The following is a 23,690-nucleotide window of genomic DNA, read 5'->3' on the forward strand; positions in this document are numbered from 1 at the left end:
TCCAAGACCTCTACCCTGAAAGCCACAAAACATTGCTGAGAGAACTTGAACATCTAACTGGAGCGAGATACCTGTTCATAGATTAGAAGATTTGATATTGTTAAGATGGCAGCTGTCCCCAAATTGATCTAGATATTGGGCATAATCAAGTTTAAAAACATTTTCTCCTTGAAAGACACATTAAGATAGCAGAAAGCCAGACACTTGGAAAAAGTATTAACAACACATTTATCAAACTGTTACCGAATATTTGTTATCCTTTCTACTTGGTAACATGAAGACAAAGAACAATAAATAAAATAACATGAATACAAATAATGGGAAAAGATTAGAACCACACAAGATGTGTGACTGGTCAGTAAACACATGAAAAGATACTCAACATCATTATTCATCAGGAAAAAACAAAATAAAACATGAAGACATACCACTACATACCTATTAGATTGGCTGTAATTTAAAAGATGGAGTATTATGAACCAACTAGAACTCTGTATACTACTGATGGGAATGTAAAAATTACATAACAACTTTGGAAACAACTTTGAAGTTCCTGGAGGGGAAGAAAAAAACAAAAAACATACGACCCAGCCATTCTTCCCTAAGTATTTCTTCAGAGAAACAAAAATGTATATCCACTCAGAGACTTTTACATGGATGTATTTAACAGCTTTATTTGTATAGCCAAAGACTAAACGTAACCCAAATGTTCATCAGTAAGTGAATTTAACAAATTAAACAAATTATGGCTTATCCATACAATGTAATACTACTCAGCCATAAAAAAGACTGAGTTATTGATAAAATGCAAGATCATGAAAAAATATTGCAGTCATTACACTGAGCGAAGGAAGCCAGACCAAAAAAGAGTACTTACTGTATAATTACATTTATATAAAATGTTATAATGTGTAAACTACTACATTGTGACAGAAAGTAGGTTCCTGGTTGCCTGGAGGCAGGGCAGGGAGAGGGAAGGAGAAGGGGGTGCTAGGAAGGATAGACTACAAAGGGATATGAAGAAACTTCTGAGGATAATAAGAAAAAATTTTTTACTCATAGTTTATATTTAGTAGTAGCTCAGTCCCTATAAAATAGACAGCTAACTACTACTTGGAGTTATCTACCAGAGACCTTATATTTTAGAGACTTATTTTAGGAGTCATTATAGCCTTGGGAGGATTGTCCTACTCCACGTGTTCTGGTTATCCATAGCTATCCCAGCTGAGAATAAATTCTGTTCCCATTATGGTTTTAGCCTGGGACTCCACTATTATTAATCTTTAAAAAAATTTTTTTCTTTTACTTTGAGATACTCAATAGTATGGTGATTTCTGTGGAGTCTTACTAAATGTAGGACTGTGGCTCAAAACTAGAGCTCTGGGATATCTTCTTTAGATATTCACCTTATTTAGAACTAAGCTCAGGTTTTGTTGTTGTTGTTTAAATATAAACCAGTTCTAAGCCAAGTCATCACATAAATAGAACTTATGTTTGGCCTGGCATTACCTTCTTATGTCTGCTCCTTCCTTTTGTCCTTTCCTTGATCACTTGACTCCCATGGGCTCCTTGCTGCTGCTCCCCAAATACCAAAGGCCTTTTTTTTTTCTTTCCTGAGAATTAAACCAAGACTGAATGAACCTCATGCCCTGAGAATCCCTTTGCACCCAAAGTGTAATGAATTTTATTTATGCACTTAATTCTACTTTATCTTCTTGATAAGTCCTGATAAACCAACTTCTGTAAAATTGTTAGCAACTGCTATATCCAAAGTTGATCACCAGGTTGTTGGGAAGTTTAAGTGAGATAGTTATGAAAATACTTTGCAAACTCTCAAATGGTATATGAATGTCATTTTGTTAGTTTAGATTGACTCTGATGTAAAATGTGAGATCCTCTGTGTAAATTGGTATGAATATCCCTGGTGGACTGTAGCGGTATTCCTGAAGGGACAGGAAGTCACAAAACAATATAGCACTCTGAAGAATCAACATGTACTCAAAGAAAAAAGTAAGGAGTAAGTACTCTTTTATATCCTTGTGTGCCAGATTAACCTAAATTTTAATGGTAAAACATGAGACTCCAAATAAACCTCTTTTTTGTGAGTGGTTGCTTTAGCCTGTGCTTCCAGACTCCCTCTGGATTCTGTCAAAATTACAAAGGATGACTTGATTTTTTTTTTTTTTCTAAGTGAATTCAGCAGATATTTATTGAGTGCTACATGTAGGCCAGAAATGAGGGGAGAAAGATTAATAAGATAAATACATGAAGAAGGCCATGCCTACACACATCATAATCCAACTGTTGAAAGCCACAGATAAAGAGCATATCTTGAAGGTATCATGAGAAAAAAATGACACATGCAAGAGAACCAAGATTTTGTTAGCTTACTTCTCATAAGAAACTGTAGTGATCAAAAGAACATCTTTAAATCGTGAAAATTAAGAAAAATAAAAGCCTCTCAACCCAAAATTCTAAGTAAAAAAATATATAACATTTATGAATGAAGACAAAATAAAGACATTTTTCATATGAAAGAATCTATCACCAGTTGGACTGCACTACAAGAAATCCTAAAGGAAATCCTTCATGCTGAAGGGAAATGAAACCAGGTGTTTGAGCAACTTTTCAAATGTTTATTGGCCGTTGAGTTTGCTCTTTTGTGAATTGACAGTTCATGTTGTTTACATTAATTTGTATTTTCCTGATTATTAATAAGGATGAACAGGTTTTTCAATGTTTATTGGCCAGTGAATTTGCTCTTTTATGGTTGATATTTCATATCATTTACTTAATTTTTCTATTAAATTTCTTAGCAATTTGAAGAGCCTCCCTTATATTCTATAAATACAAACCCTGTATCTGTAATGCAGTTATTTGCCTTTAAACTTTATGGCATCTTTGGCCAAAAGCGTTTAATCTTTCTTAGTGAAATATATCTATATGTCTCTTCTTATTTTCTGGGTGTCCTGCCTTATATAAAGTGTATTGTGGGCCCTAAATTCCAAATATCCATATGCATATAAGATCCTAAAATTTCTTTTACTATTTTTATTTTTCCTTTTAAGATTAATGACCCAAAATAAACCTCTTTCTTGTGAGTGGTTTCTCACTGATTAATCTGGGGGTTTTTTTTGTTTCTTATTTGTGTTTTTTGTGAAGTACTTCTTATCCTTTTTTGTGCCATGGACTTCTTTGAGAATGTTATAAAAGCCTTTCCCCCAGAACAATGTATATGCCCACTAAATTTCACATACACTGTCAGAAGCTTTATGAACTTTGGATTATAGCCAGTGTATAAGCTTCTTGATTCCATTCAAGTAATTCCTACTTCAGTACCATTCTTTTGTTTGTTCGTTAGAGTGACGTCAGAAGTGTTTGCGCTTGTACATTAATTAATTTGGTTCATTATTGCGCAGAGCCTTCAAGTAGTTTATATACTCTAAAATATAGTGCAAGCTCTATATGTAGGGCAGGCTTAGACCAAATTTATTGTCATGTCTGACATTGTTGTAGATCTCTGTATCAACTACAGAGACCTAAATTGCTGTGTCAGTTCCTGGAACTCACTGCCATTAAAAGCCTTAGACACTGTAAATATTTAACCTGGTTGAATATTCAGAGAATTTGTTCCTAGGAGTGATTTCCACCAACCTTGCCTTTTATCTTAAGTGTTTTACTAAAGTTACCCAATTCCCTTTAATGTCTTTAGGCACTAGTCTCTCAGACCTTAAAAATTGTGTTCATTCCAAAACTAAATGAATCCTCTTTAATATAGAATCTTCTTTAATATAATAAAATTTCAATTTTCCCTCTACCAATAAATTGATACATTTTGTCCACCTATAAGGCATTCCGAGAAACATAAAACTATCTTTGCATTTTTTGGTTTTAAGTTGTAAAACTAGAGAAATAATGGGTTTTATGCTCCTTTCCTATCCATTTTGTCATAGTTTTTATTGCTGTAAGTTCAGTTTTCACCAAGCTAATGGAATTTGGCATCACTGTCTAAGAACACAAGCATTCAGTTCGGACAAAACTGGATTTGTATTCTTACACAAATCACCCATTTTTAATTTCTCTGTGCTCCTGATTTTTATTTTTATCTTTTAAACAAAAGTAGACTAAGTGTAATGCTCTGTATGAAAAGGATGTTTTTGTTTTTGGCAAAAACTCTTTCTTTTGAAACTGAATTTTAATGATTAGTAACAACCTGCGTGCCAAATGAAATAGCCTTTCTAAATTCATATTCACTTAGAGCTCTTTTTTGTTCAACATGGATCAGTAATTGCTTGTTGAAGTTCCATTCCTGCTTGGTTTCCATTGACATTGTATATCCATGGTTTTTCTTCTTCATGTCTACCTTTCTATTTATTCTTCTATCTGACTCTCCTAATACTGCAAAACTTGTCATGGCCCCTATGCCATGTCTTGTTCATTTCCTCCACTTGGCTATTGCTCTTGGTATTCTTATGACTGGAATGGCTTTTTGCACCCACTTAAATCCTATCTATCCTTCAAGAATGTATTTCCTTGAGGTTTGTCTCAGCCTCTCCACTCCAATTAAGTCTTCTTTCTGATTGGTTATAAGATTAAATGAGAAAATGTATGTGCAGTTACTTTTTCAACAATAAAATGTTACTTTTTTTATATTTAATATCTTGCATATCACATCAGTAGTTGATATGCAAAATATTATTGATATTCAATCACCTTCATACATAACCCATATAAAGCTGCCTCACATGATGCTCATTTTTTGGAGATCTTTTAAAAAAGTTTTATTGGTGTTGACATAAATACAATAAACTGCACATGTTTAGATTATCTAATTTGATAAGGTTTGACTATGTATACCCATGAAATCATCTTCACAATCAAGATAATGCATTAATCCATCATCCTCAAAAGTTTCTTTGTGCCTCTTTGTAATCCTCCCTTTTACTCCTCCCCCAATCCCAGGCAATCACTGATACTGTCATTATTGATTAATTTTCATTTGCTAGTATTCTGTATAAATGGAATCATACAGTTTGTGTTCTCTCTCTCTCTCTCTCTCTCTCGCCTAGCTTCCTTGATTCAGCATAATAATTTTGAGATTAGTTCTTGGTTTTGCATGAATCTATAATTTATTTCGTTTTATTGCTAAGTATTCTGTTGTATTGTTGGTTAACTTATTGGTTAACATTTGAGATTTTTTCCAGTTTTAGACTATTACAAATAAAGCTTCTATGAACATTTTTATATAGGTCTTTGTGTGGACATAGACTTTAATTTTTCTTGGGGAAACACTTAGGAAATGGCTCATTCACATGGTAGGTATATGTTTTTTTCAGAAATGGCCAAACAGTATTCTAAATTTTGCATTCCATCAGAGTAAATGAGAGTTTTAGCTGCTCTACATCTTTACTGATACTTGGTCTGATTATGCTTTTTAATTTCAGACGTCTTAATAAGTAGGTAGTGGTAGCTCATTGTGGCTTTAGTTGGCATGGTTTTCAGTACAGCTTGAAGGATAAGAGTTGAACATTTATCTTCAGCATTTTTGCCCCATTTTTTAAAACCTCTGAATTTGTGAAGTCTGGATTCTGTGATAGCAACTTTCTTCTTTGAAAATAATAATACGTTTAAAGTTTATGTCAGTGTTTGCTTGGCATGCTGAATACACAGTGTACTTGGTGACATTCATATACAATTATTTAACGGTAACGGTTAAAGGAAACCAGAAGTAGCGACAATAAAAACGGCATCAATTCTCTTAGGTAAATAAACCTTATGCCTTTGAAAGTATTTAGAAACTGTTTATGCTTTCCTTATTTGTCAGTTCTAATTGTTTAAGAAAAAGTAAAATAATCTTTTTAAAAAATTTGGTTTGGAACAAAATGGTTTCTTTTTAGAAAACACTCATGATTATGAAAGACAAAAGAATTTGAACTAAAATTTTTCTAAGAGCTTTTTTGTAGGATCTCTAGCCATTAGATTTTTTTTTAAACAAAAAGAGCTATAACCTGAGATTTGAAACTTCATCGCACAAAAAGCAGGAGAAAACTGTAACCCATATACTGTTTTATATCAAATAAGGATTGACAACACTGTTTTTAGGCATCTGTTCTGCCCACATAAGAAGCCAGCTTTATCATCTGGATGTGTCCTGGGGCTGAAACTTCTTATAAATATGAGAATTTCTTTCTTTCTTTCTTTCTTTTTTTTAATGGCAAGCAGAATATGGTATCCAGCTGTGGATTTGCTTATACATTGTGTTTGCATTTTTCCCCCTAGGCTTGTTTTATACAGTATATGGCAATATGTTGTCATACAGATTCCATGATTAATGCTTATTTATGAAATCTTATGTAAATATCTTAGAACTTAGTCAAACAACGTGCAAGTTAAACAATTTTTTTTTCTGAATATTGGAATGACAAATCTGAGGGGAATAGTAGGTTGGATAGTTTATGTTCTTTATCTATAGAAAAGTCTCATATGTAACATTTTCCTTTTACTATTCTGTGTTATATCTTTCCTTTTTACTTTATTTTGCTGGGCAAGAAATCCAGTTTCAGATTTATTCTTCAGAAAATAGAGAAAGTTTAAATGTGTAAATAATTCAGAAATAAGAATGGTAATTATTTCATGTATAACTAAATAATCATGTTTACTAGGATATATTTGACTTCTAATTTTGATCCTGACCTCTGTTTAAGAGGCATTTCTTTGTGGTTGTTCTATTAGTCATATATTAAAAGAAATCTACTGTCCCATAATAAACTTTTTTATTAACATTATTTTATTAGCATTATTTTCCCACAGAAATGCTAAATTGCTTATAAAATATCAAAATGTGACTATGTGGCAAATTACAAGTGTGAATAAATTCATTATATTTCTCAAATTCAATTCATGATAAAATGTTTAATATTGTATATTTTTATATGAATTATTTTTCTCTATATCTCCTCAGAATTGTGGTATCATGACAAAATAGTCATGATCATATATATAATAATTACAGTATATATAATATATAATAATTATATATCACAGATTATAGGTCATGATATAATACCATGATCAGTGATACACTGATAGATTTTTGTTTCATATATTCTTATTTCCCTGGACTTGTTTTCATTTTCTCACATTTAATATTTCAGTCAGTTGTGACCAGAAGTTGAAAGATTTGTTTTTCCTTTTTATTTTTTCCCTTCTGCTTAGGTGCAGCTCTTATATGAGCTAACTGATGTCATGAATGAAGTCTGGAATAAGATTCAGAAGAGAGGCAATCTCAGTTCTTTTTCAGCTTATCCGGAGTCCATGGTGGGGCCTGTCCCTAGTTCTCCAGTTAGAAGCAGTATAGGCACAGCTCCTCCAGATACCAGCACATGTAGCCCATCTGCTGACATTGGAACTACTACTGAGGTAAGTGTTTCTGAAAAATTCTGTTACTAAATGAAGGGTGGTATATATACCACAGAGTTCTGTATCAGGATTGAGAATGAAGATGACTTCACCTCTGTGGAAGCTGGTGAGTTTAGAAGGTTCGTGAGGAGCTATGGTAGCAGTGGCTGTGTATTACTGTTTCTTTTAGGTCCAAGTATTTTAATCACTTTCAGTAGTTAGTGGGGTAGTTCAGGACAGTAGGGGTTCTGTGAAATGGCAAAAACTGAGACAGTAAATGTATGGTTCCTCAGAAGTATGGAAACGTAGAAGCTGATACAAAAGAGGCTCAGAACCAGAGTGCCTTTGTTATCTTTAGGTTAGTGATTTTTCAGTCTTGTCTGAACCAAAGTTCTCTCCTTCTTCCTTCTGATCATAGAAGCCTTTCTTTTCATTTTTAACACCATAACCTCACCCAATATGCCAGTGCCCCTTTTAATAACAAATGTTTTATAAAGCCCCCTTTACTATCCTGAAATGAAAATAAACATAATATAAGCTACATATAATTTCAAAAATATCTAGTATCCTGAATAAAATATAAAGGATTAAAGGAAGGTAATTTAAGGTATAATAATTATTATTTTAATATATAAATGCTCAGGCATGGTTACATTAGAAGTTGTAATGAAGTAGCCAGGTACATAGAATTACTGTGAGTGTGTCTGCCACAAATAGACTTGTGCAGGTCTATGTTAAATACCACAAGTTGGTACTGTTGTTGTTGCTGTGATTTCCTGAGGTAATGGCAAACTTGATAAAGTTTCAAACAAAAGTTTTTATTCTTTTCATTTCAGTAGTTGCATTTCTGGAACTCTTAATATATAATAAAATCATGCATAAATGCAAAAATATTGTGTTTAGATTTAAAACAGAATTCAGTTTTATGCTCAAATGTTGACTTATAAACAGGATTTTTACCTACTTCAGTGTCTGTAATATAGTGTTCATTTTTCAGGACAGTCCTATATATCATAGGACCTCTTGATACCCTAACTGCTAACCCTTAAATTCCAGTGGTGACACCCAATCATTGAGTCAACCAAAAATACCCTAATACAGTTCTGAAACACCCCATAGAGGCCTGAATTTTTACCACTGAGAACTACTGTAATATAATAGAGGTAGAAGTTATGTTTTTGTTTTTGCGTAAACACATGCTGGAGTAGATCTATTTGACCCCTGCATAAGCAACTTCTTTATCCCTGCTCATTCCAAATCTTAAGAAACACAATGACCTAAGTGATAGGATTACTTTTTTTCCCCCCAAATGAAAATCTAGAAATGTGCCCTTATGGAGTCAATGGGACATATCCTTTTAGGGTAAAAACAGTGAATCCTTTCTTGGAGATTCTTAATATTGTTAGAATACAAAAGCTCTTGCAGTAAAGAAAACTTTGACTTTCTTCACCGCAGTACTCTCCAAACTCATTTAACCAAAGACCCCTTTATCATAGCCTACATGTTAACATTGCACAAAATACACTTTGTGAAATACTTTGGTAGAGTAATCAAAGCTTGGGGTGATACATTGCTAGACAAAGCTAGTACAAGTGAAATTGATAAATGAAGTTAAATATTCTGGACATTTGGCAGAAAGGAGAGTGTTCCATTAAACAGTTGTTCGCTAAGTACTGTATTCATTGGAATGTCAAGATGAAAATGAGTACCTATCTTGGGAGTAGTCTTTTAGAAAGAAATATTTAAGAAAACATTGCAAGCCCAGAAAAGACAGGGCTCATGTGGAATGGTCACACCTGTTGGTCATACATCTAGAGCCTGCCATTCACACAAAGTACAGATTGAATGGTACTTTCTAGAATTGTGTAGTGTCCAACCTATACAGAAGGACATGGTGACCCTGATTATAAGATAATAGAGACGAGCATGCCCTGCAATTATAGAGAAATTATTAACAAATTCATTCTATGGGCTCTGTAGGTATTTTACAAAGGCAGTAACATATGAGATGGATCTTCAAAAGTGAAAAAGACATTAGTATCAATTTTGTTTTAGTAGGTGTATAATAAATGTGATAGACTAGAAGAATGGTGAGGAAGTTAAGAAAGGGAGAGATTAACAAAGGGAGAGATTTCCTCAGTCACTTAAAAAAATTAATTCTGATTTAAAAAATAAGTTCCTTGCATGACTGCAATTAATTTAAACTTAGAATGTTGAGGATTTTTTTCTGATTGGGTTATAAAGATAAATAATGAAAATGCTTCTAGTGGATTTGTTAGTTTTGTATTAGGTGTGGATTTAATCTGATCTGTGTGAAAAAGATCTGAAAGTGAAAGAATCTTAATGTAAAAGATTCACATTAATATTCCAGAAAGACCATATAAAGCAGCTTACCTAAGGTAACAGAGTTATGGGGGAAAATGTGGTAAATATTTTCAAAATGTACCTCCTTTTGTTTATGTAGTGTGGTTAAGAAAAGAAAGAGGTGAGTGATTACTGGCAGTCCAGTATGGATTTGAAACCCACACTCACTTGAGAAGCTTGTTCCCTGAGAAATATCTTAAAATAATTTAGCTGGTTTGTTTTCCATAAAGGGCAGGAAGATTTTTGTGTAGACAATTTTGATATGGTGATCAATGTTAAGACTTTGATTTAACTTTACAAATTAGAAGGTGTTCGTGTATTGAACATTTCATGTTTAATTTCTCTTCTTGCTCTCAAGAAAATATTTATGTGGAGATCAAGATTAACTATGTTTGCATCTGAGTTTAAATTTACCTCTTTGAGAATTAGCCAGTAAATGATGACATCAGAAAATATAGTCATTGTTTTCTCCTTTTTGTATGAATGCTTCATCTATGATTAAATCTGTGGTCGTTTAATTCATCCAGAAGTCAGAATTTGTGCCCAAGCTTTCATTTCTCATTTCCTTTTGTTTATAGTGCTGCTAAAATTGTGTGTAATGACCTTTGTAATTTTTATTCCTTTTGTTTTGAGTTCCAACATGGTAGATGTGTTACTGTGATCCTTTGAATTCCATTTTAAAAATGTTTTTCTAATTTTCATGAAGTTTCCTGTATATTTAAATGTGTTACTGACTGAATGGAGATAAAGCCGTGTCCTCTCACTGGAGAAACTACTTCATGAATGGGGCTAGGGAGAACAGTGTGGAGAGGTTATGCATATATTTTGTTGTAATCCATAATAGGCCTTTATGCCTATTTGACCTGGCATTCCCAGGAAGCTCTAGCATCCCTTTGCTCTTGCTAATCATTGACTAATAATCTTTTGATTATAAGAAGACATTCTGTGGACAACACTATCATGTAAGCAACAGAACTGTCTGCATACAAATTTAAATATATGGTATATGATAATCTCTAGGTCCATCCATGTTGCTGCAAATGGCATTATTTCATTTTTTTTTATGGCTGAGTAATATTCCACTGTGTATATATACTACATCTTCTTTATCTATTCATCTGTTGATTTAGGTTTCTTTCATGTCTTGGCTATTATAAATAATGCTGCTATGAACATTGGGATGCATGTATCTTTTCAAATTAGAGTTTTCTCCAGAGAAATGCCCAGGAGTGGGATTGCAGTGAGACCTAGAGATTACCATATTAAGTGAAGTAAGTCAGACAGAGAAAGACAAATATCATATGACATCACTTACATGTGGAATCTAAAAAAAATGATAGAAATGAACTTATTTATAAAACAGAAATAGACTCAGAGATAGAAAACAAACTTATGGTTACTAAAGGGGATAGTGGGTGGGGAGGGAAGATAAATTAGGAGTTTGGGATTAACATCTACACACTACTATATATAAAATAGTAAACAACAGGGACCTACTGTATAGCACAGGGAACTATACTCAATATCTTGTAATAATCTATAATGGAAAACTGAGTCTGTAATGACTCAGTTCCCAGTCATTACCCTGACTTTGTGTTTCCTCTTCATTTCTGACATCTTGAGATTTCCCTTTATTTATTTCAAGTTTGACTATTATATTAGTTAGAAAAAGATGGCATTTTCATAAGGACAAAGGTGTTGACTGGGAAGGGAAACCACAGGAGATAGTACAGTACCTGGAGCTAGTAACGCTGGAATGTTTTTGCCATAAATAGGCTTACGGGCAGGGAGAACAGGGAATAATACTGACTTCATTCTCCTCCCTCCTTTCTATCTCCTGCCATGTTCCTCATTAGCTGAAAACGACCAGAAACCAGAGGACAAGAATATTTGTACATATTGTTCGCACAGGTTAGCCTCCCAGGTAGAGAGGGTATTAATGATTGAAGAGTAGGTCTACAAGACCAAAGAAAAGATATACAGCACTTTAATGTATTAAAACAAATTCTTGTGTTTTATCTAGAATTTCAGTGCTTTTGTAGTAGAAAAGGAAAACATTCATTTCAACTTAGTCTGCCATGTTACTTGAATTTAAATTTCTTTAACATCATTGAGTTCTAAGAACTGGTCTTTGGAATCTTTGTTTTTCTCATTCTGCCTTGTACATATTATATTAGATTCTCAATATCATTGGTAACTTTTTTTTGCTGAATTTTTTTTTATTGTGGTAAAATATAAGTAACATAAAATTTATCATTTTAACCATTTTTATGTGTACAATTTCGTGGCATTAAATAAGTAATCACAGTGTTGCACAGCCATAACAACTATCCATTTCCAAAACGATTTTATCATTTCAAACAAAAACTCTTTTCCCATGAAACAGTGACTCCCCATCCTCCCAACCCCATCCCTGGTAACCTCTACTGTACTTTCTGTCTCTGTGAATTTGCCTATTCTGGGTACCTCATATAAGAGGAATCATAAGTATTTGTTAAGCTTATTTCATTTAGTATAATGTTTTAGAGATTCATCCAGGTGGTAAGAGGAATGTTTTATACATTCATCCATGTATAAGAATTTCATTGTCTTCTATGGCTGAGTGTTACTCCATTTGTGTATATAGCATACTTTTTTTTATCCATTGATCTGTTGATGGACGTCTGGGTTATTTGCTCCTTTTGGCTATTATGAATAACGCTACTATGAACATTGGTGAATAAAGGTTGATTAACTCTTAATGAAGTAATTTTGCCCTGAAGATATTATATGCATTTTATATGACCGGTGCCTGACAAACCATTTCGAGACTAATACCAGAAATGCTATTTTAATTTTTCTTTACCTGTTGAAATATTGGGTTGGCCAAAAAGTTCGTTTGGGTTTTTCCATAAGATGTTATAAAAAACCCGAAAAAACTTTTTGGCCAGGCCTATATGTTGATAACTGAGTTATTTGGTATAGAAATTAGGGGGTAGAGGAAAGTGAATGCAGAATCATTAAATATACTTTATTTAGTACTGATTTTCTTACTCAGAAGAGCACATTGCTGTCATTTTAATGAGATTTGCTTAGTACCAGCATGAATGGTATAGAATTAAAATGGCATTTAATATTATCCCTAAATGTATTCAAGCATATTTCAAAGTTTTGCCAAAAAATGTGGTACTAAAGGGAAAAAAGTGAAAATTAGAAGTCGTTTATTTAGTTTCCCTAGTAACCTTGCAAACAGAAAAATAGAATGCTGGTAATTTATTTTCTCTAAGGTGTATTTTTTTTTTCTCCTGGGGAAAACTAGCTAAATTCTGTGTGCTACCTCCCACTTTTTGTCATAGACTCTCTACTTTGTCAGCTTTAAGAATTGCCTTCCTCTGACTTTGGTATAATAATTTTGCAGAGCTTGACAAGTGAGAAGGATGTTTCTCTTAATTCCATCAATTTACAGCTATACTATTGAGAGGGATTGTTGGAAGATCATTTACTAGAAAATTGAAATGCAGTGAATTGAAGTTAGTGTCACACAAAGTAGGGACTGGGCCAGCTCATCTGAGTGTGATTCTAAGTTAATGGAATCTATAGAAGTCACTTTGGAATCAGACAACTTGAGTTTTTAATTTCTGCAGTTTATGATCACATTATTTAACCTCTGTGCTTTAGTTTCATCATCTCTAAAAGTGGGGATAATGTTAATATTCATCTCAATATGTTAGTACAAATATTAACTGAGTATGTATAGTTTGTCCGTATACTCTATGAATGTGGCACATTCCTCTATTTGTGTTTTCTTTAATTTCAGTAAGATTTTAGTTTTCTTTTTAGAAGTCTTGACCATTTTGTTATAGGAGTACACTTCAGTACTTGGCACTTTTATTCAGTTGATACGATTATATATTCAGTACTTGTTTCTTCTTCTTTATTCCTTTAAGGTGACTAGTAACTTTGGTTGATTTTCAAATATTAAGCTGATCTTGCGTTTCTGGAACAAACCCAACTTAGATGTAATATATTTTCCTTTTCATATCTTGCTGGATTGTGTTTGCTAATATTTTATTTAGGGTTTTGGTTTCATAGTCATGAGTGATACTGGCCTTTAACTTTTCTTTTACATAATATCTTTGTTGTATTTTGGTATCATGATTGCACTGTCTTCACAAAATGATATGGGAAGTGTTCCCCCTTGTTTTATTATCTAGAAAAATATGTTTTGTGTGGAAATTCTCACAGTCACTGTATATTCCCATGATAATCAACAAGGTAATCCTAATTGAAAAGGCACTTGTGTATAACACATACCTCATCCAAACTGGGTCTTAGTTTAGGCATTCTTTGCATATAGAAGAAGTTTTAACTTAGAAGATTATTAGAAAAGAGGTAAGGACTGGATAGACAAAATACACTAATGTCATCGTCATAAAGGGAATATAGGCATGCATCTTGTTCCAGGTTCCCAACTCCAACAATGCTATTGCTGTATTCCTAGAAAATGAATTTTATACTACTCATTATTGATAAAGTAATACTTAATGGTAAAATAAAGATGTTTTATGGCGTTCTGGTAGCCCAGGCTGTATAAAATGAAACTAATGAACATAGTTTTTATAGATGCTAAACAAATACACTGTCTTTTGATACTGTGCAATTATGACTTTATGTCCCAGTTAATGTTTTTATGTCAAATTTTTTATTCTGGTAAAATATACACAACATAAAATTACCTTTTTAAACCATTTTTAAAAGTACCCTTCTGTGACATTAAGTACATTCACATTGTTGTGCAACCATCACCATCAACCATCTGCAAAACTTTTTTTATTTTTCCCAGCTGAAATGTGGTACCTGTTAAACAGTAACTTCCCATTTTAACATTAAGTTTTCCGATCCATGAACATGGGACATTTCTCCATTTGTTTGTGTCTTCTTTTATTTCTATTAGCAATATTTTTTAGTCTTTCACTTCCTTGGTTAAGTTTATTCCTAAGTATTTTATTCTTTTTGATGCTATTATAAACAGAATTGTTTTTTAATTTCCCTTTCTGATTGTTCACTGTTATTGAGCAAAAACACAGATGTGGGTTTGTATCTTGCTGAATTTGTTTATTCTAAAATTTTTTGTTGTTGAATCTTTAGGATTTTCTACATATAAGGTCATGTTGTCTGCAAACAGAGATCATTTTGCTTTTTTCCCTTTCCAATTTTGTTGCTTTTTACTTCTTTTTCTTGCCTAATTGCTCTGGCTAAGACTTCCAGTAATATGTTGAATAAATATTTCACTTAACTTTTTAAATATTAGGCAATATTTTCAAGTTGAACATAATTTTCTCTTTTGATAATAATTTTCTGTGAAGGAAACCTTCTAGCATGTTTCAGCACTAACAAATTTTGTTCAAATAGCAAAAGACGTATTGAAAATTTGACACTGTTGCTTTTTCTGTTCCCATATTAGTTGTACTTTTTATACTATTTTTTTCATCTGAAATAAGTGTTAAGTCAAACATTATGGGTTGGAGGTAAAATGATTTACACTGAGAGGCTTACATTGGTTCAGAAGTAACAGTGTTAAATAATGATTATACTGTTTCAGTGCCATACTGGATGTGAACTATAAACTTTCTATTATCACCCGTCACCTATTATCTTTATCATCATAGGATAACCCTAATTTGAGCAACCAGTACCTACTCTGTACCAAGCAGTAGTGCTTGGCACGGAGTAGGTTTTAAACACATTGTTCTTTAACATATGGATGTTAAACGATTTGGGAAGTCAACTCATTTTGACTAAATTAAATCTGATTTATTATAGTACGGGGCATAGAGATGTATATATTCATTGTCACTACAAATACATTTTGATATGAATTCATAAAAGCATTTATTGAGTTTATTTTTTGTTTGTTTTTATGTCTTTTGTTGTTTTAAACATAATTCTTTTCTATTATTTATCAGATCTGTTATCTGAATTTCTTGAGAGTCTAATCCTACTGTTGTATTCTTAACCCTTGCTCTTAGTAGACTGTTTCCTTATGTGTTATGTGCTCTTCTATTGGGAGTTCTTCACTAGTGCGACTTTATGAGACTCTTACATAGCATATGAGGGCCTGTTCCCCAATAGGAATTTTCTGTGTTTCCTTCTCTGAGGGACTCCAAGGGCCATCACTAGCCTGGGATCCCTTTACTGTTAATTTCGTAGCTAGATGTTTTTTGAAACATTTCGGTAGTATGAAATCAAGCCCTCAAACCTACATGTAACCCAGAGTTGTGTTTTAAAAGTCTCAAGGGTAACTTTTTTCCACTACCTAGGCTAAGATAGATATTGCTTTTTTCTTGGGTTTATTCTGTTGTTTTTCTAATTTCTTAAATTGGATACTTAGCTTAATAATATTCAGCTTTTAAAAAAAATTAAGCATTTAAGACTCAGTCCTTTATCTTTAGCAGAATTTATAATATTTAACTTCGGGGATGAATATGTATATACACCTAATATATAGGTGCACTGGGAAATTTAGCCCATCACTGCATTGCTGCTTCCCAGAGAAAATTCTGTATTACATAGAAGGGTGAGCAAAAATTTTGCTATAAAACAAGATGTCTCTGGCACGCTAATTCTTATCATGGACCCAAAGTAAGGCTTTACCTGTACACTTGAAGAACATATTTCACTGTATTTCAGCTAGTTAAGGTTGTCAGAAATTTGTATTCAGGTAGATGTTCAGGAAAGTGAAACACTATATAATCATGTTCATTGAAATATTTATGCCATTTTGCTTACAAGATAGCTCAACAATAAAAACTGCCTTTGAAAGTGCTAACATTTTGATGATTTGTTTTAATAACAAGTAAACAAAGCAAATAGATACACAATACACAAATACATACACATTCACATATTTCCCTTATAGGGTAAGTACATAAACTGTTAAGTCTTTTGGAAGCTGTTCTAATTATATAAAATGTTATTTTGAACTTCTGGATTTTCAGTACTTTCCATAAAGGTGATATAGGAAGGACAGTTATTACGGATAGCTATGTTGTGTTGATGAAATTAAATCCCTCCAATTAAGTTGTGATTTTAGGCAAACCATTAAGCATTTTTTCATTTTAGCTTCTTGTATATGTGTATAATGTCTTTGATAATGTCATCCTTATTCACAGCATTTTAAAGAAATAATTTTAAAGCTTTAGAAAAATCTAAAATGCTGAATGAATGCTAGAATATTGATTTATAACTCAACCTAAGGTAAAAATTGACAAATTAACCAACAATGTTGGGAGGTTAGGGTCATGGCAAAATTCGAATTGCATATTTTATTGATTCTGGAATTTAAATTACTTCAGCAGCCTAGTTCTCAAAAAAATCCAGCATGAGCTATATTGTATAGCATGGAATATTGTCAATATTTTATAGTAACTTTAAATACAGTATAATCTATAAAATATTGAATCACTCTATTGTACACCTGAAATTAATATAGTATTGTAAATCAACTATACTTCAATTATAAATATATATATTTCCAGAAAACAATCCAGCATGAAGTGGTTCATTTCTTAGTCCCCAGTAATTATTTAAAATGCATTTATTTTCAGTTAAATCCAAAGTGAAAATTTGGGGGGAGAAATGAATGAAGGTGGTCAAAAGGTACAAATTTCCAGTTATAAAATAAATAAGCCCTAGTGATGTAATGTACTCCATGGTGACTGTAGTTAATAATACTGTATTGTGTATTTGAAAGTTGCTAAGAGAGTAGATCTTAAAATTTCTCATCACAAGAAAAAACAATTTATGACTGTGTGACAATGGATGTTAACTAGACTTACTGTGATCATTTCACAATATATATAAATATTGAATCATTATGTTTTATACCTGAAACTATTATAATATTATATGTCAATTGTATCTCCAAAAAAAAAAAAAAAAAGTTGGCATCAACTGCTATAGCAAAACTATTGTCAGTTTTTCAGTGATTTAAGTGCAGTTAACCTAAGCAGTAATCTACCTCAAATTATTATTCTAGACAACCTTTTAGAAAGTAAGTTTAGTTTGAACTTTTTTACTCAGTTGATATTTTAAGGATGTCTCATAATAGTTCTAAATCTCTTCCTCAAAATAGACTTATTTCATTAAATATTTATCTTTAAATGATTTTATCTTCAACATTTAGGGAGAAACTTTTATTCAAAATGTAGAAATCTTAGCATTTAGATTATCATCTAATTAATTGAGTAGCTGTTGAAAGAACCAAGATAATACATATATCAAAGCAGGTTATTGTTTAGCCTTCACATATGAATCAACACAATATTTTGTTGTCATGCTTTTCATATTTCAAAATAATCATGCTGGAAGATGTCTCTAGTTTCTCAATTATTGACTTATTTTTTTATGTAAAAATTTTATTACATAAATATAACCTATTTATCTGAGGTCACCTTACATTTGTTGTGCTTATTTATATTATGTGTCTGTATGTTTAAATTTCTAATTAATATTTGCATTCCAAAAGTCCATAAAATTTAAAAACACTATTTAAGGTATTTGTTGCTGAGTTGGGTAAGAACTATTATTTTTAAATTATTTCGACAATAAAGAATTCACTATAAATGAATCTAGTTTAAAAAAGCACACTCTTAACAGTTGCTTGTGTTAAGTAGAAGTATTTGCTTATATGATCCTTGGATGACTTATACTTTAAACTATGAGTAATTCTTTTTATGTTGACATGTTGATAAGGAGCAGTATACTTTTCAGTGGATATAGCTCTAGCTTCCTGAATATCGATCTCAGTGGTGGTAGAAGGGGAAATATGAGTGGCAGGCTTAAGTAGTAAGCTTAAAAACAGTTATTCATTTTTCCCACCCTTCACATTGAAATGGTGAGAGCAAAGGTAGTGGAAACCACAGCAGTCCACTTGTTATCGTTGACTTAAGTACAAACAGCAGTGGAAGTGTTTAGACCTTTGGGAAGTTTTGTGATTGAAAAAGAATGCTGGAGTTATTTTGATAAGGGAGAGTAGCAGTGTGGCCAAAAGTATGATCATCCCTGAGCTCTGAAGCAGGCCAAGGATGAAGGGCTGAAGTGTTTGCTCTTCCAGATGAACAAAGATAAATTCAGCTAGCATAATAAACTCAGTATTTTGGTCAATTTGCGACAAAATGGTGAAAGAATTGAGCTGTATATTTTAGACCCTGGCTAAAGAGGTGTGGGAAAATAGTTCAGCGTCTCCAATTCTGGCTCAATTTTTGCTATAGATTTAGAAATAGAGCAGAAAATTGATGCACAAACATATTTAACAATACCATACCAAATGTTGTAAATCCAAAATGAAAATTGAAACTGCATGAAGAAGTAGAGCAAAACTTTTTCTCAGGAGTGCTTGCTTATTAAATTTGAAGCCACAGTTTTCTTAGCATTCCTACTAGGTATACTTAATAGTGTTAACAATCAAGGTTTCATTGATTTGAGATGGTCTTTTCCCTACAATTTCCATTCTTGGGATTATAATGTTCCTCTAAGTGTTGGAGGGAGAATTTAATTTATGAATTCTTCTGCTCTAAGACCCAATCCATAGAGAAAGGCATACTGACTACATTATGCTGTCTTTTATTGAATTTTTGTAAAATGTATCTTTTTCTGGGATTAGTTTGTGCTTTTCATTAGATGTTGTGTTACTTTAGACAGCTAACCAAAAACCTGAATTTTTACATAGCTTCTCAAATTCTAGGAATTTCAATTTTAGCAGATTTAGGACCACTTAGTTTTGGAAAAGCATTTAGATGAAAACATCACGAGCAGTGAGCTTTCTGCTTTGCTTGGTGTAATTGGAACAAAGAATGGCTATACTGTCTTCAATACATCATGCTGCCTACCAAACTAAGCTTAAGTACATATAACTAATATTTAAATATATATACACGTTTTAAAAAGTAAGCATGCTCTGGTGTATTTGATCAGTTCACAGAGAATGAGTTTAGGTTCTGGAGTTTTTTTGAAGGTTTTAGATGGACAGCAAAGTTGGGATTTAAAAAACCCAAATACTTGGTAGCTAATCCTAAAAGAACAGAATACATGAGTGAGTGATCACTATCTCTGGCACCATCTCTTCCTGCCTTTGAGACTGAAGCTGTTCATCTTCAAACCAGGATTTATTTTCAGCTGCTGAAAAGATAAACAACCCAACAGACCTTTTACAGAAAGTTTATTAGTACCAAATTTAGGACCTTATATGTATCCAGAATTCAGTATGTATTTGTTGAACTGAATAAGCTTATGTTCTGATGAAGGTTTGGGGCCAGCATGTATGGCAGGTTCCCTGAAGCTGCAAGATTCCCTTCTTCTGGGCTGAGGTCTGTGATCCAAGGGTTATATTCTTGGGCTTCAACTGCCTCTTATTGGGCTGGAGACACACTCTGAAGTACATCAAATTACAAAATAATACCATCCCAAATGTGCAAAACATTGAATATTAACCTGGGAAAATTTCTTGAGCTAAGAGGTATTTATCAAAAGCCTGCTCATTTTACTTACATTTTGTTTCATTGTTATCATTTTTATTGTACCCTTCTGTAGGATATGTATAATTTGCAGAATATATTTCTGTAAAGATAACCATAACACACACACACACACACACACACACACGCTCATGCTCTTTACCTCTAATTAAGAGACTTTTAACCATATAAATCATTTAAAAAATCTGTTGTCGAATTTGCTACCTTTTAAATGTCTCCTTAATATTAAAATATGTGAGGCATGATGAATGTTTTGCTGTTTCTTAAATCATGGTGATTATGCTGTGTTTTACTATGGTTATTATATATTCATACATAAATACACCATAGCAGGGGTAGACAAACTTTTTCCATAAATGACAAGATAGTGAATATTGTAGGCTTTGTGGATCATAGCAGCTCTAAAGCAGCTACTTAACTCTGCTAATCAGTAGTCATAGGCAATAGATAAATGAGTGGATGTGGCTGTGAAGGTAGTAAGACTTTATTTCCAAAAATAGAGCCCGATTTGGCACTTGGCTATAGCTACTCTATAAGGAAATACTCATTGGTATGATCCTAACTCGTTTAGAGGAACTGGAATGGCATGCATGTACACTGTAACTATGAAAACCATATGATTAGTGTATGTTTATATTACTGGCATTATGTATAAGCATTCATATGATTTGCGTTAGCATATATAAGTTAAAGCAGTAATTGCAGATTTTAAATTATAAATTTTTAGTTATTTTTATTTATGTTACAAAGTATTGTTGTTATTCCTCATCCCAGGGAGATTCTGTACAAGCAGTTGATGATTCACCATTCTCGGATTCTGTTACCTTGGAACAAACTACAAGTAACATTGGTGGATCCAGTGGTCGTGTTAGTCTGTGGATGCAGTGGGTGCTCCCCAAAATTACTATAAAGCTCTTTGCTCCAGATCCTGAAAATAAAGGCACAGGTACAGGATTACTTTTCTACTGAAAAGATAAAATATTAAACACTATTTTTAGAAGAAATTGGTGATTTAGTTTTATCTATCATTGGCATTTAAATCAATCATTAAGTCTAACTCAAGTGATTTCTATTAGTAATACTAACATGTTGCCTATAATACCTAAATTTTGTCTTATTTGTATTAAAATTCACTTCAAAAGCCATGAAGTAATTTCTTCATTGGTCATATCACTAAATGTATTGCAAAGACTGTTGACTGATATTAGATGTAGCGCTTCATACATTAACTGGGATTTCCCCTGTTTTGAAATAAGCATCGTATCTTAATTTTGAGGCCTATACTGATATTAATTTTCCTTATTATTGTAGAATCTTATGTGGTTAATGAACAGAAAGTCTTAGTCCCTCTGTAGATGTCAAGGATATACATGCTAACATTAAATGTAAATAGAAAGTTTTAATATTGATTGTGAACCCTATACTGATATTAATATTTGCTTCTTATTGCAGAACTTTGTATGGTCAGTGAACTAGAAGATCTCAGTGCTTCCATAGATGTCCAGGATGTGTACACCAAAGTGAAATGTAAAATAGAAAGTTTCAATATTGATCACTATAGAAGCAGGTAATTAATGAACAATGAATATGGGAAAAGCTGTATTTTCCTTGAACAAAGTCTATAAAAGAATTTTTATATTTTAATTTGATTCCTTAATTTTAAAAAAAATACTGTACATATTCCCAAAGATGGTTCTTAACAGATATATTGGTTAATTTTACTTGGTATTCATTCATATATGGAATATAATAAAGTTTTGCTTTCTAAGAAGGCAAATCTGTTCATAAATATCCACACTGCCATATTAAATGAAATAAGCTGCTTTTACTAATCACCTCACAATTTGTTATGCATGTTGTGTATTTGCCAAGATGCCTGGGACACAGTTAATGGCTCTGGTTTTTGCTGAATACTCCTCATCCACTCCCTATACCATAGATTGAAATGGAGCAGCATCTCATGTTCCTTACAACTTTGAGTACTTTTCTTATCTCACAGATGATTAATGAACATGTGGTGGATGTTCCTAGAACCATATTTTTCCTTCCTAATAAATTTCTACCAAAAGTAGATTATAAGTAAATATGATTTGTTTATAATAATAAGTAATGGTAGTAAAAAAGTAACGTTTTAGATATTTTCATAAAGATACATAGCAATTTTATTATTAATTTTTCCCAAATAAAAATACGAATGCTTTTGGGAGTTTTTTTTGCTTTATAACACTACCCTGGAATTGAGTTTTTTTAACTGCAATATAATTCACATACCATAAAACTCACACGTGCTTTTTTAAAATTATTTTTTAAACAGCATCATATTTTCTACTTCATAGTATTTTGGCAAAGAAACAACCTTACAGTCCTTTTTTTCCTGGATTCATAATATTTATTCATTCAGCAATTAAGTGTCTCCACAAGTACACATGTTTCTGTACCTTTATTGATGCATTATATACTCTAAAAGCCGAAGTCTTTTTATTAAACGGGTTTCTAATTCTACATTAAAAACATTCGAACTTTCATTCTTTATTATACATATCATATTGTTTATGAAAATAACTCTCAACTCTGTCACAGCCAAAAAATTGTGTCATAACAGTGATGGTCAAAATATTTTGCTGGGTTTATATTAAGACCTGTTATAATAGTATTATTTTACCAAGTGTATGATAATTGTTTTTGTTGTAGTAACAGTGAATCATTAATTGATTTTTGATAATGGAATGGTTAGCTCTTCAGTTTCTTTTGAATGCTATGTCTCTATATCAAAATGATCCTAGCAAGTGATACATGAATTTTATTTTATTGCTGAAATAATTTCTTGATTATGTGAATATTACAATTTATATTCTAGATTATCAATGATTTTACTGTTAAATTTATGTAAGCTTTAAATATTTAGATAATTTATTTATTCATTCATTTAATCAAAATATTTATTGAACGTATATTATGTCCCAAGCACTATGCTAAGCACTAGGGATATAGTGTTTAAAAAAAATAGACATAAACCATGCCCTTATGGACCTTAGAGTCTCATGGGTGAGAAAGAAAAATAACCTTGGTAAATATAGAATTTACCATTAAGACAAATGCTTCTCTGCAGAACTACCAGGGTGTGGTGCTAATGTAAATTGTTCTATTGATTGCATTGTCAGATCCACGTTTTAGTTCAGTGTAGTGTTGTTTACATCAGAACTACTTGAAATAGTTATATATGCTCAATTTTTTTAACTCAGAAAAATTGAAGAGAACAGATAAGGTGAACTTATGTTTTCCAGGCCAGGGGAAGGTTGGCAGTCAGGACATTTTGAAGGAGTATTTCTACAGTGCAAAGAAAAACCTGTGGTGAGACTCATTTAGTAATTATGATTTTTAAAAAATATATTATAAACTGTTTTTCTTTGTTCT

At 32.2% G+C, this 23,690-nt stretch overlaps 1 protein-coding gene across 3 annotated transcripts in view; it reads left to right on the forward strand.

Moving 5' to 3' along the window:
- VPS13B (vacuolar protein sorting 13 homolog B) overlaps positions 1 to 23,690 on the forward strand; it is an 802,016-nt gene that overhangs the window by 400,983 nt on the left and 377,343 nt on the right. For 2 of the 3 annotated variants that reach the window (XM_061172062.1, XM_061172063.1), the window contains exons 25-28: positions 7,216 to 7,419; positions 21,051 to 21,222; positions 21,729 to 21,843; positions 23,561 to 23,627. In XM_061172062.1, coding sequence (XP_061028045.1) covers positions 7,216 to 7,419; positions 21,051 to 21,222; positions 21,729 to 21,843; positions 23,561 to 23,627 — 558 coding nt within the window. The remainder of the gene's footprint in view (positions 1 to 7,215; positions 7,420 to 21,050; positions 21,223 to 21,728; positions 21,844 to 23,560; positions 23,628 to 23,690) is intronic. The other variant, XM_061172061.1, reaches the window with a different exon arrangement.

This window comes from Eubalaena glacialis, chromosome 17, assembly GCF_028564815.1.
Source record: "Eubalaena glacialis isolate mEubGla1 chromosome 17, mEubGla1.1.hap2.+ XY, whole genome shotgun sequence".
Lineage (NCBI taxonomy): Eukaryota > Metazoa > Chordata > Mammalia > Artiodactyla > Balaenidae > Eubalaena > Eubalaena glacialis.